Source organism: Drosophila albomicans, chromosome 2R, assembly GCF_009650485.2.
Source record: "Drosophila albomicans strain 15112-1751.03 chromosome 2R, ASM965048v2, whole genome shotgun sequence".
NCBI lineage: Eukaryota > Metazoa > Arthropoda > Insecta > Diptera > Drosophilidae > Drosophila > Drosophila albomicans.
The window spans coordinates 1,209,704-1,227,366 of NC_047631.2; the positions used below are offsets into that span (position 1 = coordinate 1,209,704).

The window sequence follows — 17,663 nt, forward strand, 5'->3', positions numbered from 1 at the left end:
TTAAAATTTGATAAACATATTCTGTCTGCTGTAAATAGGGCCATGGGCGTTCTGGGATTTATAAAACGCTGGTCGAAAGAGTTCAATGATCCCTTCATTACCAAAACTTTGTACGTCTCCCTGTCTCCTATCCTTGAGTACGGATATCTTGTCTGGAATCCCCAGTATAGGGTTTATCAAGATAGGATTGAGTCGGTGCAGAAATAATTCTTGTTATTTGCTCTTCGTAGTTTAAATTGGAATCCTAATATTAGATTACCACCTTATCGCAGTAGACTTTTATTACTAAACCTTCCTTCTCTTTCTGATCGTAGAACTATGCAAGGTGCTGTTTTCACACAGAGACTAATTAATGGGGAAATAGACTCCTTGGAGCTGTTAAGTCAAATTAGTTTTGCAGTTCCTGTCAGGATCACTAGGAATTTTCTTCCTCTTCTCATCTCTCGTAGAACTACTAACTTTTCTTGCCATAATCCCTTCCGTATTCCTAGTGTGAATTATAATAATCTCAATAACGTAGTTTGCTAAGGTAAATCTATTCCTCTGCTCAAAACCTTATTATTAGCATATTTATCGAGTATTTAATTGTTTTTCATCTTCTTATCCATATATCCTAACATATTTTAAGATAACTTAATTAGCTGTCCAGTGTCTTTTAATATTTATTCGCGGTTTTCGATTAATGCATGCTTTTCACAAATTTATTTTGTTTTGTCCGCGCGTCAACAAGCCCGTGTTTGGTATCGCTGGGCCATTTGATGGTACTGCCGTGAGTACGTCAACGTCCAAATATTTTGAAGGTTTCATCTCAGAAGTTTCACAGTATGTACATATGTATTTTTTTCAAAAGCCTGCAGCATCCGGTAACCGTTAAACGTTGCGCAAATCGTTTAGACACAGCGACAAACAGTAACCATTTCAAATGCAAAGTATTAGCCTGCAGTCTTTCTCTAAAAACTGTATGACGTAATTGGTAGTTGTGGATGTTAATTGAAGCACACATCTGTCTGGCAGTTTTCCATGAGTGGGTTCAGCGCCAGCTCAAGTCCCGTCGAAGCTAAGTGTACTTCAATCTAACTATCTAAGGGATATCAAAGCATTATGCAAGTTACTAATATCAGATCAAACCGCTTCCTTGCCAAGGGTATTGGTTTTGAATCCGCACGACCGCAGTTGCGTTCAGTGACTATTTTGCTCTCTCTAAAGAGATCTTAGCAAAATTTCCCATTTGCTGTTACCGGCTAATGTAAGTTACCTTCGCATAGGTATGTAATATTGCAGTGGGAATATCGTTGTGTTTAGTTGTGTTTACTGTATATTTTACTCTATTTTACATTAGAATCCGGTTATAGTGACTTTCAAGGGACCGTCGTTATATCCGGAAGGCCCACTAACCAAAAGGAGAAAAGAAAAAATTTGTTTATTTTATGGTTGCCATAGGTTTTTAAAATACAACTAATTAATTTTTTAATCAATTTAATTTGTATGTATATAATTTGTATGTATTGTAATACCCAACAAGTCATCGAGTTTTCGACACAATAACCGGAAGGACGCTATATTATATCGGCCATAAGCAGCGTCGTTATAACCGGATTCTACTGCTTCACAAAGTCTTAGTAGTATCTAAAACATCGATATCTTACTTTCCTTGATATCGATATATTAGTTGCATTTACAAAGTTGAAATTAAATCACACTAAAAGAACAAATAATTGAAACTTGAAACGCTGTTCCTAGGAAATAAATGAATAAATACCTGCGAGACAACATTATACTTCGCAGGTTCCGAAAATTTTAGTATGGCCGTAGAGTTACCAACCTCTATGTGCCTAAATTTTGCACGAAAATTGTAAAAAAAAAAATCATGGCCACGCTTTTTAAATAAATGCCATTATTAAAAGAAACAGATGAACTAATATTTGACGCCTCTTTCTATGGCCCCAATCACATATTATTGCAACACAAATTTTTTACTTTAAATTTCGTATGAGCTAACTTCACAGTTTTAATTAATGTTTCTCTCTTAATGAGTATATCCACAGAAGTATGTACATTCCAGTATCGGAGTATCAACACTAGTTATTTACTTTGTCATGTGGAGTTTGTGGATCTCAGGTCAGCTATTCCACAGCACTGATATCGACAAAGACTCTAAAGGAATAAGTCTCGCCATGCCTAATTAGTTTTTTTCTAAAAGGTTCTCAATATTATCTGCTACTTAATCTCATTCATAGCGGGAAAGTGGCCGAGGCGCACGATAGAGTGGTGTTTAATAACTGTTCACTATTATTTTGATCTAGTTAAACATCATGTTGCTTATTGTCAATTAATTGATTATTAATGATTACTTCTTGAAAATTGCTAATCTCATATTTGTATGGTGATAATACGGACTTATATATATTATTCTTTTGAACTAATTTAATTTCAATTGAAAACGTACGCGAAAAATTGGTGCTCCTGTTTTCACTTTCACAACTTTCTTTCGATTTGCAAAACGAGCAAGTTTGTCTGTCTTGTCGAAATAAAAAGTAAATGCATTTTTCTACATTAAATCGAATATTATCTCCAAAAGGAAAAAAATATTTGACTCATTGCTTTATTGACGTTAATTTCGAACCGCCAGAAGAACAATAAAGCAGGCCATCTAAATCCTCGCATGAAATTTAAATTATTATATTTTGTCTATGTTGGCAACAACATGCCAACAACAGGCATTTAATTATTTTTAAAACAACTTATTACTGAACCTACCTTGAATTCGGTAATAAAATTTTGACAGCGGCAACTACAATTTTCGTTTTGGTGAGCGACCGATAAATCCGTCACAATCAGTTATCGCCAGGCTGCCGTTCTTTTGTTAGAATGAAAAAACGAGTTAAAATACTTTTATAATGAAAAAGATAGCAGTTGGAGTTGTGTAAAATATATTTTTTTATAAATTAATCTGTTGAAATTACTTAAATAAATGCTGAAATTGCATACAAGAAAAATAGTTGAAATCACTGAATCATAATGAAATCTTTTAATAAGGTGACATCTTTTCCAGCTCAGAGAAGCTGGATCCAGTGAATTGAGACAATAATAACAAGAAAACTACAGTTGAGTGTGCTCGACTGTGAAATACCCGCTACCCATTTTGAATAAAAGCAATATATTTTGCGGTATTATTCTTAAAATATACCGAATATACTACAAAATACTAAAAATATACCAAGTGGTATATTTGGTTATTGATATAGTACCGCATTCTAAGTATACCATAGACGGCACAATATACCAGATTGTCGGCCAAAGCAAATAAGACCCCTAGTAAGTAGGCGTTTTTGCCCATACAAAAGTATTTCTTTAATAACTTCGACAATTTTTATCTGATCTCAACCAAATTTCAGAAATCATAACCAATATACTTATTATTGTATATACCAAAATTCGCAATTCTAGCTTTAAAATTGCGCTTGTTATTCGATTTTTATTGATTTGCGTGGGCGGAAGTAAGCGTTGCCAAAATTTGAAGCAAACTTGAGTAGCTGATATCTCACAGTCGAGCACACTCGACTGTAGCTTTCTAACTTGTTTTGTTATACACACAAACCGTGAAATGATGATACGCACTAGAGGTGGGCACGGGCCGGGCTTTTTTTCGTGGCCCGCGGGCTTACACAGGCCCGGAGCGGGTTCGGGCGGGCCCGGGCCTTATAATTAAGATTCGTACGGGCTTCGTGCGGGCCCGGGCCTTAGAAAAAAGGCCCGGCCCGTAAAAACCCGAAATAGGCCCGTAAAAGCCCGAAGTAGGCCTGAAACAATTTTGATTTGATCGAATTAGAACCGCCATTTATCGCATTTTAATCGATGCTACTATTGATTTGGTTATACAATATTTTACTTGTTTGCACACCACTAATTAAAAATTGGCGGCCTATTGTGAAATTATCAAATCTGTGGGCCATGGTTTAAATGAAAAACGCACTAGGCTAAAAGCAAAAATGTAGAAAAAATTTTATTTTTAAATAAAAATATGAATTAATTTGTTTTTCATTAAATACATAACAATATTCAATATAAATACCTTAATAAATATATATATGTATATATAAATTACATGTCTTTTGAATTTCCTTATATATATATATATAAGTTTCGTGCCGGGCCGGGCCGGGCCGGGCCTTAGTGAAAAAGTTTCGTGTTCGGGCGGGCCGGGCCTCTCAAAAAAGAGTTTGTTTTCGTGCGGGCCCGGGCCTTAAAATACAGGCCCGCGCCCACCTCTAATACGCACCTTAGAAACACACAGACGCACCCATCATTAAAATGAGCTATGACGTCTTCTAGCTTCTCAATAATGGATCGCGGACCCATTTTACAAAATATGCGCATGTCTTGAGGTCTAAACTTTAGACTCTAAAGCTTGAAATGATACAAAGTAATAGTTTAATAAAGAACCGTTATTGTCATAGGAATCTTTTTATTTTTATTTTTTACTTATCAATAAGATGGAAAATAAATTAAAGAATATGTTGTCTGTTAAAACATAAAACTAAAATCCTGTGATGAAATAAATTCAATTTAATTTAAGTATTTTTGACCGCTGTTCCAAATAAAAATCAACTGCTTAAACTTCAACTCTGATTGTGAAATTAAGCGACTGATGTTTTGACGAACATTGTACACCACTAATCTATATTTATACCCGCTACCCATAGGGTAGAAGGGTATTATAACTTTGTGCCGGCAGGAAATGTATGTAACTGATAGAAGAAGGCATCTCCGACACTATAAAGTATATATTATCTTGATCAGCGTCAACAGTCGAGACGGTATGAACACCTAGATCTCAGAGACTATAGGAGATAGAGCTATAATCTTTTTTCGACAGCATTTGTTATGTGTGCACGCAGATCAAGTTTGTTTCAAATTTTTACCACGCCCACTTCCGCCACCGCAAATCAAAAAAATCGAATAACAAGCGTAATTTTAAAGCTAGAGTTTCGAGTTTGGTATATACAATAATAACTATAGTAGTTATGATTCCTAAAAAGTTGGTTGCAATCAGATAAAAATTGTGGAAGTTATTAAAGAAATACTTTTGCATAGACAAAAAGGCCTACTTACTAGGGGCTTTGGCTGACCATCTGGTATATTTTGCCGTCTATGGTATATTTTGAATGCGGCAATATATCGATATACCAAATGTACCACTTAGTATTTTTGTAGTATTTTGGTATATTTTGAAAATAATACCGCAATATTTTGCTTCCATTCAAAATGGGTAGCGGGTATCTCACAGTCGAGCACACTCGACTGTAGCTTTCTTACTTGTTTTTTTATCGAACAGTACAACTATATTAACGACGAATATGCAATTTATTAAACTATTCTGATTACGGTTGAAATTAATTTACAAAGAAATCAGATCTGTAGGTTAGTAATGGGGCTGGCAATATATTTTCAAATGGATCGAGCTAATACGCGGCTTAGACTGAACTGAAATTTCCGTTTAGTAGAGCCTCTGCCCGCGTCATTCCATAAACGTCTATTGTGAAGAGAGGGGCGGCTAAAGGAGTCGCAATGCAATGCAGAGCGAGTTGGTTATTATGATGTGAAGCGGAAACAAACTGCATCATTGAAGCAGATGCACTTGCATCAAATAAAGTATTAGCGCCTTAAAATATTTCAAATTACTTTGCAATTCTTTAAAAACCAAAGTTGAAAAAACAGAAGAAATAAAGAGAAGCATAATAAAATGTTTAAAATAAATCGAAAAGACGATCAATTCGAAGGCCTGTCGTTTGGTGCGCTTTCGTTGCCGTTCCTCCTTATGCAATTTCCCTACATAGTACATGACAATGCGTAAGGCTTTCTAAGTCTATACCAAAACACTTATGTATGTACATACATACATACATATGTATCATTACGTTGACGTACATATGTATGATGTACAATATACAAGCTAATGGATGTATATAAGAAAATATAAATATAATGGTCTAACAACAACAACGACAAACCTACTATATTCCGAAGAGCACTTTAATTGAAAAATTATATTAAAATAATTTCAAATGAAAACTTTTAAACACAATAAACATGACATTTTTTATTAAACTTGCAATAAAATTAAATTTTTTCTTTGTCCAATAAGTTCTGAAAGCTGGTTATTCATAGCCGACTAACTCTTTAACACATGTTACTTTGTGAATATGTGTATTTATTTTGCTTTATATTTTTTGTTTTTGTTTTTAATGCTTGCATTTCCAAGTGTATATTTAAAAAAGGGAAGATGGTCAAAGGTTTTTATTGATTTTTAGAGTTGTGCAATGTGCTTGTCATTACGTCGATACTGCTTTAGTATTCATCACCTTCGTCAACCTCGGCTGTTGAATCAATTCCAACTTCTTCGTAATCTTTTTCCAGTGCAGCTAGATCCTCTCTGGCCTCAGAAAATTCACCCTCTTCCATACCTTCGCCGACATACCAGTGTACAAAAGCACGTTTGGCATACATAAGATCAAACTTATGGTCCAAACGAGCCCATGCTTCAGCAATTGCCGTAGTGTTTGACAACATGCACACTGCACGTTGAACCTTGGCTAAATCTCCACCCGGAACGACAGTGGGTGGTTGATAGTTTATGCCCACTTTAAAGCCGGTTGGGCACCAGTCAACGAACTGAATTGATCGTTTTGTCTTAATTGTTGCGATTGCTGCGTTCACATCTTTGGGAACAACGTCACCTCGGTACAGCATACAACATGCCATATACTTTCCATGCCGGGGATCACACTTAACCATCTGGTTGGCCGGTTCGAAGCAAGCATTTGTTATTTCCGCGACGGTTAATTGCTCATGATAAGCTTTTTCAACGGAAATTACTGGGGCATATGTGGCAAGAGGAAAATGAATGCGTGGGTAGGGAACCAAATTAGTTTGGAATTCAGTTAAATCTACATTGAGCGCTCCGTCGAAGCGCAACGATGCCGTTATTGAGGAAACAATTTGCCCAATTAAACGATTTAGGTTCATGTAGGTCGGTCGCTCAATGTCCAAATTCCGTCGGCAAATATCATATATGGCCTCGTTGTCAACCATAAATGCACAGTCGGAGTGTTCCAGAGTAGTGTGGGTTGTTAAAATAGAATTATATGGCTCTACAACAGCTGTCGAAACCTAAATAAAATGGTTTGTATATCATTAAAATATTGTAAATACATATATATAGTTAAAATAACGACATTATGAAAGAAAATACATCTTTTAATAATTAAATAAAAAACCTACATTATTTAACTAAAAAAAAATATATATATATGTATATAAATATAGTTATACGTACTTGTGGAGCTGGGTAGATTGAGAACTCCAGCTTTGACTTTTTTCCATAATCAACTGATAGTCGCTCCATAAGTAGCGATGTAAAACCAGACCCAGTTCCTCCACCAAATGAGTGAAATACTAAGAATCCTTGAAGACCGGTGCATTGATCAGCTAGTTTCCGTATGCGATCTAATACAATATCAACAATTTCCTTGCCGATAGTATAGTGTCCACGAGCATAATTGTTGGCTGCATCCTCTTTACCGGTGATTAACTGTTCGGGGTGAAATAGCTGTCGATATGTACCAGTCCGCACTTCATCAACCACAGTGGGCTCCAAGTCAACAAATACTGCACGTGGCACATGCTTTCCGGCATTTGTTTCACTAAAAAAGGTATTGAAAGAATCATCGCCACCGCCAACAGTTTTATCCGAAGGCATATGTCCATCAGGCTGGATACCATGCTCCAAACAATACAACTCCCAGCAAGCGTTTCCGATCTGAACGCCAGCCTGTCCAATGTGAACTGAAATACATTCTCTCTTTAAACAAAATAATATTATTAACATACAACTTTATATTTTAGTCCATAGACCGTTACGAAAATTTTTCAAGGAAAGCAGGATCTCTATAAATATCTTCGTACACTCGAGATGTTTTCCAGAAATGGTTTTTCAATAGTGTAATAATGGTATTAAAGAATTTCAAATAATTTGTTAACAATATTCCTTATATGTATATTTTTCTTAACTCAGAAAAGTGTGATTTGACAGAATAATTAAATAAAATATTTTTAAAATATTAAGCTTTAACTTATTTTGCAAAATTGTATAATATAAACACTGCAGATGTTTTTTTAACTACACGAGCAAAGTAAAGTAATATCAGCGTTCCTTATAGCTGAAGCTGATGACGACCGGTATATCTTACGGAGTCAATGGCTGACACACAGGACGCCAAATTTTTTATAATTAGAGCCTCTGTGTACTAGGTACACAATTTTTAAGTTTGTTCAATTCGAATTTTTATATTCTTAAAAATGAATCCTTTGAGTAAAAAGAACGCCTTACAATGCACATTGGGATGAAATCCCTTTATTTTGGCCACAACCGTAATTTTAAAGCTAGAAAGTTGAAACTTAGAGAATTTGCTGCTTATATTATTTGTGAATTTCCCATTTTCTTATTTTTTTTTTTAATATTATTTATTTTTTTTAGTTTTTATTTTTTATATTTTAATGTTTTTAATCACCTCTGAATCGTTTTCCCGAAAATCATTTGGAATTACCCAGTCAAAAGAGGCGTTGACATTGCGATTTGTATCCAGCCAAATTTTTAGTAAGTCACCTCGACGAATAGAAAACTTGCTTGTATCTATTGAAATATTTAACCCCCCCGCAAATTATTTAAATGCTATCTGAATACACACATAATAACTCAAACTACCACATAAGTTGTTATTTGAATCCTGTTGTATCTTGCTAGATATGCTCCACGAAACACAAATATTTTAAGATTAGAACCAACAAAACTACTGCTTACGTATTTCATTAAAAACATGACAACACAAAAGCACATATAATTAAACACTTATACAAATGTTTTCTACATACCATGCGGAACATTTTTCAATTTAAGGTATTCTAATTGGTCAAACTGTTTAAAAATACGAGAACGCCAAAATTAAGAAACTTGTCTAGTCAGCAAGCTTGCACGCAAGAACAGCTGACTTTCAACGGCCCGGTGCAAGTCGAGGGCTGCACAATAAAATACCAATTAATATTTTCGATGTCTAGGGACATTTCTAAGCTTGAAATAATTGTAACATTATTGATATATTACAATGAACTTTTTAGGTTTTGGCCAAAATAAAGGCATTTCATCCCAATGTGCAATGCAAGCTCGTAATGTATTTCTTCTTAACTTTTACGCTTATCACATGAACATACTAATTATCAGGAATGGTGATACTTGTTTATTGCAAATATACAAGTTCAGGTTCAAGATGTCTAGTCGCACAAAGGCAAGTAATCGGTCGAGCATGGACTCACCATATTGAATAGATAAAGTAAAATATAGGAATATCCCAACTTTTGTCCGTAATGAAACACAGCCGAATATTTACTAACAAAATCGAAGATTCAACCATCATTTTATAGGCGCCTCATGAAAAAAAAATCTTCAACATTCACAAGACCATATGCGTATACGAGGGTAGCTTAGAGAATAAGAACAGTTCATGAAAGACATACCAATGGAAAGCCATCGATTCTTAAATAGTTGCTTGCGTGTGTTTGTATTTTATATTTAACCCAATGTTATTATAACCTCCAAAGTCTAATTCAGAGAAAATTGTGTAAATGGACATTTCTCCTAACCTTAAAGCAGTACTTGAATTATATTTATTTTAGGTTTACACACCTTTACTTTAAAAAAGATAAATAAAAAACAAGTAAGAAAGTTAAAATCGAGTGTACTCGACTGTAAGATAACCGCTACATATTTTCAATAATTCTTAAAAAATACCGAATAAATATATCATTAAAATCTAACAATTTATCAAATGATTTATTTGGTATATCGATTTAGTACAACCACATATACAATACACCACAGAGTATAAAATATACTATATTGTCGAATAAATTAACTAAATGCCTGCTGCATCAGAATATTTTTGCGATATCAAATTATTTCTTAAACAATAATTTTGATATATCGTCTCAATTCAATAATATCCACAAAATTTTAAAAATGACTATGAACATTTTAATGTTACCAGCTAAAGATATACATTACATTATTTACATACATGTGAACTTCGCTTTTTAATAAAGATGCTCGTTGAATATTGGACAGAAAGATCGATGAACCATGTGTTTTCATATGCAATCGACGAGATCCAAGTAAGAGCGAAACTAGAAGCGATGTGAAGCGATAAATCGAATGCAAAGAGAGAGATCAGTTCGCAACCGCTTATCGTAAACCTCTCGCTCTGCCATCGGGTCCAAGTTGCCTCCTCCTGCCTGCCGGCAGAAATTTATAATGTTTTCCATGATAATGATTATGAAAGGGTGGCTTAATAGCTATCCTTCTTTTACACACAGCCGCTTCTAGAATGATACGGCGAAATCATTTAATAGTTCAATTTGGCAAATATAATATTTAAATTGCATTTCTGATTTATGAATAAATCCAATGTTTAAGTACTGAGATCTAAATCTTTGCAATGTACGTGATCCAAGGCAGCATTGGATTGTTATTAGTAATACCTCTACTTCTTATCAAATAAAATAAATGTTCCAGCGAAAATATCTGAAAGTATACATTATATTCACTCCAAACATCTTGTGCAAGCATTAATATAGAACTTATTGATAGTATCTGTCCATCCATAAATAAATAATCTTGATTGAAATATTGACGCTTCAACAACAACAGTCTTTCCTTACAATGATATACTATAATAATTTTCTGCCACTATTTTATTGTATAGAGAACCTATTCGGATTTTTATACCCCCTACCCATAGGGTAGAATGGTATTATAAATTTGTGCCGGCAGGAAATGTATGTAACAGGCATAAGAAGGCATCTCCGATTCTATAAAGTTTACTATATACTATATATTCTTTTTTTTTTGAGTTTATTTGGACGTTGACATACTAACGGCAGTACCATCAAGTGGCCCAGCGATACCAAGCACGGGCTTGTTGACGCGCGGACAAAACAAAATAAATTTGTGAACAGCATGCATTAAACGAAAACCGCGAATAAATATTAAAAGACGCTGGACAGCTAATTAAATTAGATTAAAAATATGTTAGAATAAATGTATAATAAGATAAATAACAATTTAATACTCGATAAATAAGCTAATAATAAGGATAATAAGCAAAGGAATAGATTTACTAGAGAGAGATTATTGAGATTATTGAGATTATTATAGTTCACACACAGAATACGGAAGGGATTATGGCAAGCAAAGTTAGTAGATCTACGTGAAATGAGAAGTGGAAGAAAATTCCTAGTGATCCTGACAGGAACTGCAAAACTAATTTGACTTAACAGCCCAAAGAGTCTATTTCACCATTAATTAGTCTCTGTATAAAAACAGCACCTTGCATAGTTCTGCGGTCAGAAAGAGAAGGAAGGTTTAGTAATAAAAGTATACTGCGATATGGTGGTAATCTAATATTAGGATTCCAATTTAAACTACGAAGAGCAAATAATAAGAATTGTTTCTGCACCGATTCAATCCTATCTTGATAAACCCTATACTGGGGATTCCAGACAAGAGATCCGTACTCACGGATAGGACGAACCAGTGAGACGTACAAAGTCTTAGTGATGTAGGGATCATTGAACTCTTTCGACCAGCGTTTTATAAATCCCAGAACACCCATGGCCCTATTTACAACAGATAGAATATGTTTATCGAATTTTAGTTTTGCATCAAGCAGAACCCCTAAGTCATTCACACCTTCAATTCGCTCAAGAGGCGTATCATATAACCTATAGTTATTTAACTGGGAAGAACCCCTACAAAAGGTCATAAGCTTACACTTACTGCAGTTGAGATATAACATATTTACTCTGCACCAAGATTCTAGACGATCTTCGAGTTAACGAAGTCATAAAATCGTTTTGGATCACGCAGAAATCTTATTCTGCACCTACTCAAATAATTATTATAACACTCATTGTTATGAGTGCGAAAAGCAGCTTGAGCAACAGAATAGCGGAGAAAATCAAAAGAAGAGCCAGTTCACTTGATATTTTTGTAAAATCTCGACTTACGATTTTTTAAATTCGATAATTTCCTAGTAAACCATAAGGGTTTATCAGACAAATGTGGAATACTTGATGGAACACAAGCATCAAATAGCGAGTTTAAAGTAGAATAAAAAAATTCAACCGCTATATCCAAGTTTGTAGACAAAGAAAGTTGGGACCAGTCAGTTTGAGATATAAGCAGAGCAAGTTTCTCAAAATCGGTTTTCCGAAAACAACGAGAAAGCTCACCACAACGTACACTCGACTCTGACGCAATAAATGGGAGCTCCAACATAATTTCTAAAGTGGGATGGTAAGGGTCTTCAGGGGAAGATATAGGAGATATTCTCGATAGAGAACATGAATCTGGGTCTAAAACAAAAATAAGGTCTAGAGACCTGTTTAAGCAATTTGGAATACCGTTAATCTGAGACTATCAATAAAAACATGGGATACAGAGGGGCAAAGTCCATTGCTTGATCGATTCTGTCAGTATGAAACACTGGATGTCAGAGACAGAGATAAAGCTATAATTTTTTTCCAACAACATTTGCTATGCTTGCACGTAGATCAACTTTGTTTCTAATTTTTACCGCGCCCACTTCCGCACCCATAAATTGACCAAACTCGAATAACAAGGTGTCTTAGTTGCCTTGGCTGACAATCTGGTATATTTTGCACTCTAGTATATGTTGAATGAAGGTACCATGTCAATATACCAAATATACCCTACGGTTTATTTTCAAAGTATTTTGAGGTATATTATTTTGGTATATTTTGAGAATATTACCGCAATATTCTACTTTTATTAAAAATAGGTGGCGGGTATCTCGCAGTCGAGCACACTCGACTGTAGCTTAAGGAATAATGCGGCGGGTTCAACTTAACGCAATGTTCTGTAATCCAGCCCAGTCTAAAAAGAGTATTACTATTTGACGGCGGTCAGTGGAAGGCATCTTTACTCTCGAGACTTTCGTCGCGGCAAAACAACATTGATTTTCGTTAGCTTCTAGACGCGCAGTTGCAAAACTTCATATGCGTACGCAAATATTTACGAGTATGTATATACATGTACGCAAACGAAAAAGTGCTTGTCGTTCCGCATGCGAAGCCACTGAATTGAGTGTGTGACGTACGCTGCGCCCTACGTTCGTATTTGAAGCGCTCGACTTCACTGCCATAATGCTGTTGAAGGTGAACTCATTTAGTTTCAAGACGTTAGATATCTATGTATGTATTATGTCGCTAGTGATTTTACACAGAGAAAACAACAATCAACAGTCAAATGCAATATGTATGTACAATGTATGCATCGATTTTTGCGTTTATGAATTTTAAAATCAGATAGCAAAAAATCTGCTTCAGTTGCTAATCCTGATTTCTGCAAAAGCAGTAAGAAGTAAAATCAATATCATATTAAATAAATATTATTATTATTATTATATGGCCATGACAACCCTTTTATCGTGTCTCGGCCTGAAGCGTAATGTGCCTCCACGCGTCTCTGTCCTGAGCGCGCCTTCGCCAGTTGGTAACACCAAGTGTGGACAGGGTTTCCATCACCTGGTCTTGCCTGGTCTTGCCAACGCGTTCGGGGTCGTCCTCTCCTTCGTGTCCCAATAATCACCGCATCAAACATCTTACGAGCGGGAGCGTCTTCATCCATACGGGCAATGTGGCCCAGCCAGCGAAGTCTTTGAGATTTCACTCGACTGGCTACGTCAACATCTCCGTACAGCTCATACAGCTCGTGGTTGTATCTGATGCGATAGACATCGTCCACGCAGATTGGACCAAAGATTTTGCGAAGAATTTTTCTCTGGAACACTCCAAGAGCAGCTGCATCTGACTGCGTCACTGTCCAGCACTCCGCACCATATAGGAGTACTGGAAGATTGAGCGTCTTGTAGAGTGTGGTTTTTGTGCGTCGAGAGAGAGCTCTACTATTGAACTACTGAGTCCAAAGTAACACCTGTTGGCAAGTGTTATTCTCCGCTTAATCTCCAGACTGACATCATTTGTGCTTGTTATAGCAGTGCCTAGGTAGATAAACTCTTTGACGGACCCAAAGCTATAGTTCTCTGCAGTCAGCTGAAAATCAAGACGCCGCGATTCTCTGCTAGAGCACACCATAAACTTTGTTTTCTCCATATTCACTGCGAGTCCTACTTTTGCTGATTCCTTTTCAATAGCCCAGAAGACTCCTGTGACATCACGCTTGGTGCGGCCAATGATATCAATATCATCAGCGTAACCAAGGAGCTGGACACATCTTGCCCGTCCGATGCACACCAGCCTTTCTTATAATACTCCCATTAAAATATTGAAGAGTATACAAGACAGCGAGTCACCTTGTCTGAGGCCACACTTGGTAGTAAAGGTTTCGGATTGGCCACTTCCTACCTTGACAGAGCTGATGGTGTTGCTCAATGTCATTCTGCAAAGTCTAGTCAGCTTTGCTGGTATACCAAGTTCTCCAAAGACATAATTGCTGGTGATGACGCGGATCTACGCTTCGAGTTAACGAAGTCGTAAAATCGCTTTGGATCACGCTGAAATCTTATTCTGCACCTACTCAAATAATTATTATAGCACTCATTGTTATGAGTACGAAAAGCAGCTTGAGCAACAGAATAGCGGAGAAAATCAAAAGAAGAGCCAGTTCCTTTGAATTTTTTTCTAAAGTCTCGACTTACGATTTTTTAAATTCGATAATTTCTTGGTAAACCATAAGGGTTTATCAGACAAATGTGGAATACTTGATGGAACACAAGCATCAAATAGCGAGTTCAAAGTAGAATAAAAAAATTCAACCGCTATATCCAAGTTCGTAGACAAGGAAAGTTGGGACCAGTCAGTTTGAGATATAAGCAGAGCAAGTTTCTCAAAATCGGTTTTCCGAAAACAACGAGAAAGCTCACCACAACGTGCACTCGACTCTGACGCAATAAATGGGAGCTCCAACATAATTTCCAATGTGGGATGGTAAGGGTCTTCAGGGGAAGATATAGGAGATATTCTCGATAGAGAACATGAATCTGGGTCGAAAACAAAAATAAGGTCTAGAGACCTGTTTAAGCAATTTGGAATACCATTAATCTGAGACAATGTTACCCCGAAGAGACTATCAATAAAAACATGGGATACAGAGGGGGAAAGTCCATTTAGATTCTCGGCGGAATGCCATGACACCCCAGCAATATTAAAATCACCAAGGACTATAAAGTGATCAGGATCAGAAAGCATATTAGAAATGTCATTAATAATAGAAAATTGAGCTAAATATAGAGCATCATCTGAAGCAGGAGGGATATATGAGCAAGAAATCTACTAGAAAAGATTTCCGTATCAAGGATGTCATTCCTTAACCATGTTTCAATGACATTGAAAGGGAAAGACACACTATTTAAATATAAGTCAGTAAGTTTACTGCAAATACCTCTTACATTCTGATAGCCAAGAAGTAAAGAGGATGTTAGTTTTTTGAACTGACACACATAGAAGAAGGCTTTGAAATAGAATTCTTTCCACTACTAAGAAGAGAAACCGGAGACCGATTTTTCTTTCTAGCAACAAATTCTTTGACTAATAGGTGTTCCGGCCAAAACTCTTTACTGCACATCATGCTAAATTGTTCAACCGGAACACTTATTTTAAAAGACGAAATATGTTAGAATAAATGTATAATAAGATAAATAACAATTTAATACTCGATAAATAAGCTAATAATAAGGATAATAAGCAAAGGAATAGATTTACTAGAGAGAGATTATTGAGATTATTGAGATTATTATAGTTCACACACAGAATACGGAAGGGATTATGGCAAGCAAAGTTAGTAGATCTACGTGAAATGAGAAGTGGAAGAAAATTCCTAGTGATCCTGACAGGAACTGCAAAACTAATTTGACTTAACAGCCCAAAGAGTCTATTTCACCATTAATTAGTCTCTGTATAAAAACAGCACCTTGCATAGTTCTGCGGTCAGAAAGAGAAGGAAGGTTTAGTAATAAAAGTATACTGCGATATGGTGGTAATCTAATATTAGGATTCCAATTTAAACTACGAAGAGCAAATAATAAGAATTGTTTCTGCACCGATTCAATCCTATCTTGATAAACCCTATACTGGGGATTCCAGACAAGAGATCCGTACTCAAGGATAGGACGAACCAGTGAGACGTACAAAGTCTTAGTGATGTAGGGATCATTGAACTCTTTCGACCAGCGTTTTATAAATCCCAGAACACCCATGGCCCTATTTACAACAGATAGAATATGTTTATCGAATTTTAGTTTTGCATCAAGCAGAACCCCTAAGTCATTCACACCTTCAATTCGCTCAAGAGGCGTATCATATAACCTATAGTTATTTAACTGGGAAGAACCCCTACAAAAGGTCATAAGCTTACACTTACTGCAGTTGAGATATAACATATTTACTCTGCACCAAGATTCTAGACGATCTTCGAGTTAACGAAGTCATAAAATCGTTTTGGATCACGCAGAAATCTTATTCTGCACCTACTCAAATAATTATTATAACACTCATTGTTATGAGTGCGAAAAGCAGCTTGAGCAACAGAATAGCGGAGAAAATCAAAAGAAGAGCCAGTTCACTTGATATTTTTGTAAAATCTCGACTTACGATTTTTAAATTCGATAATTTCCTAGTAAACCATAAGGGTTTATCAGACAAATGTGGAATACTTGATGGAACACAAGCATCAAATAGCGAGTTTAAAGTAGAATAAAAAAATTCAACCGCTATATCCAAGTTTGTAGACAAAGAAAGTTGGGACCAGTCAGTTTGAGATATAAGCAGAGCAAGTTTCTCAAAATCGGTTTTCCGAAAACAACGAGAAAGCTCACCACAACGTACACTCGACTCTGACGCAATAAATGGGAGCTCCAACATAATTTCTAAAGTGGGATGGTAAGGGTCTTCAGGGGAAGATATAGGAGATATTCTCGATAGAGAACATGAATCTGGGTCTAAAACAAAAATAAGGTCTAGAGACCTGTTTAAGCAATTTGGAATACCGTTAATCTGAGACTATCAATAAAAACATGGGATACAGAGGGGCAAAGTCCATTGCTTGATCGATTCTGTCAGTATGAAACACTGGATGTCAGAGACAGAGATAAAGCTATAATTTTTTTCCAACAACATTTGCTATGCTTGCACGTAGATCAACTTTGTTTCTAATTTTTACCGCGCCCACTTCCGCACCCATAAATTGACCAAACTCGAATAACAAGGTGTCTTAGTTGCCTTGGCTGACAATCTGGTATATTTTGCACTCTAGTATATGTTGAATGTAGGTACCATGTCAATATACCAAATATACCCTACGGTTTATTTTCAAAGTATTTTGAGGTATATTATTTTGGTATATTTTGAGAATATTACCGCAATATTCTACTTTTATTAAAAATAGGTGGCGGGTATCTCGCAGTCGAGCACACTCGACTGTAGCTTAAGGAATAATGCGGCGGGTTCAACTTAACGCAATGTTCTGTAATCCAGCCCAGTCTAAAAAGAGTATTACTATTTGACGGCGGTCAGTG

The 17,663-nt window shown here is 35.9% G+C and overlaps 2 protein-coding genes across 6 annotated transcripts in view; one reads left to right on the plus strand and one right to left on the minus strand.

Moving 5' to 3' along the window:
- The window catches only part of LOC127566116 (uncharacterized), a 38,687-nt gene that overhangs the window by 12,898 nt on the left and 8,126 nt on the right, over positions 1-17,663 (plus strand). The gene's annotated exons all lie outside the window — the stretch shown is intronic.
- On the minus strand, positions 6,074-9,430 carry LOC117573133 (tubulin alpha-2 chain). The gene is made up of 3 exons (XM_034256067.2): positions 9,370-9,430; positions 7,337-7,861; positions 6,074-7,170 (listed from the first exon to the last, which is right to left on the minus strand). The coding sequence occupies exons 1-3, from the start codon at positions 9,370-9,372 to the stop codon at positions 6,349-6,351; spliced, it is 1,350 nt and encodes a 449-aa protein (XP_034111958.1). The 5' UTR covers positions 9,373-9,430; the 3' UTR covers positions 6,074-6,348.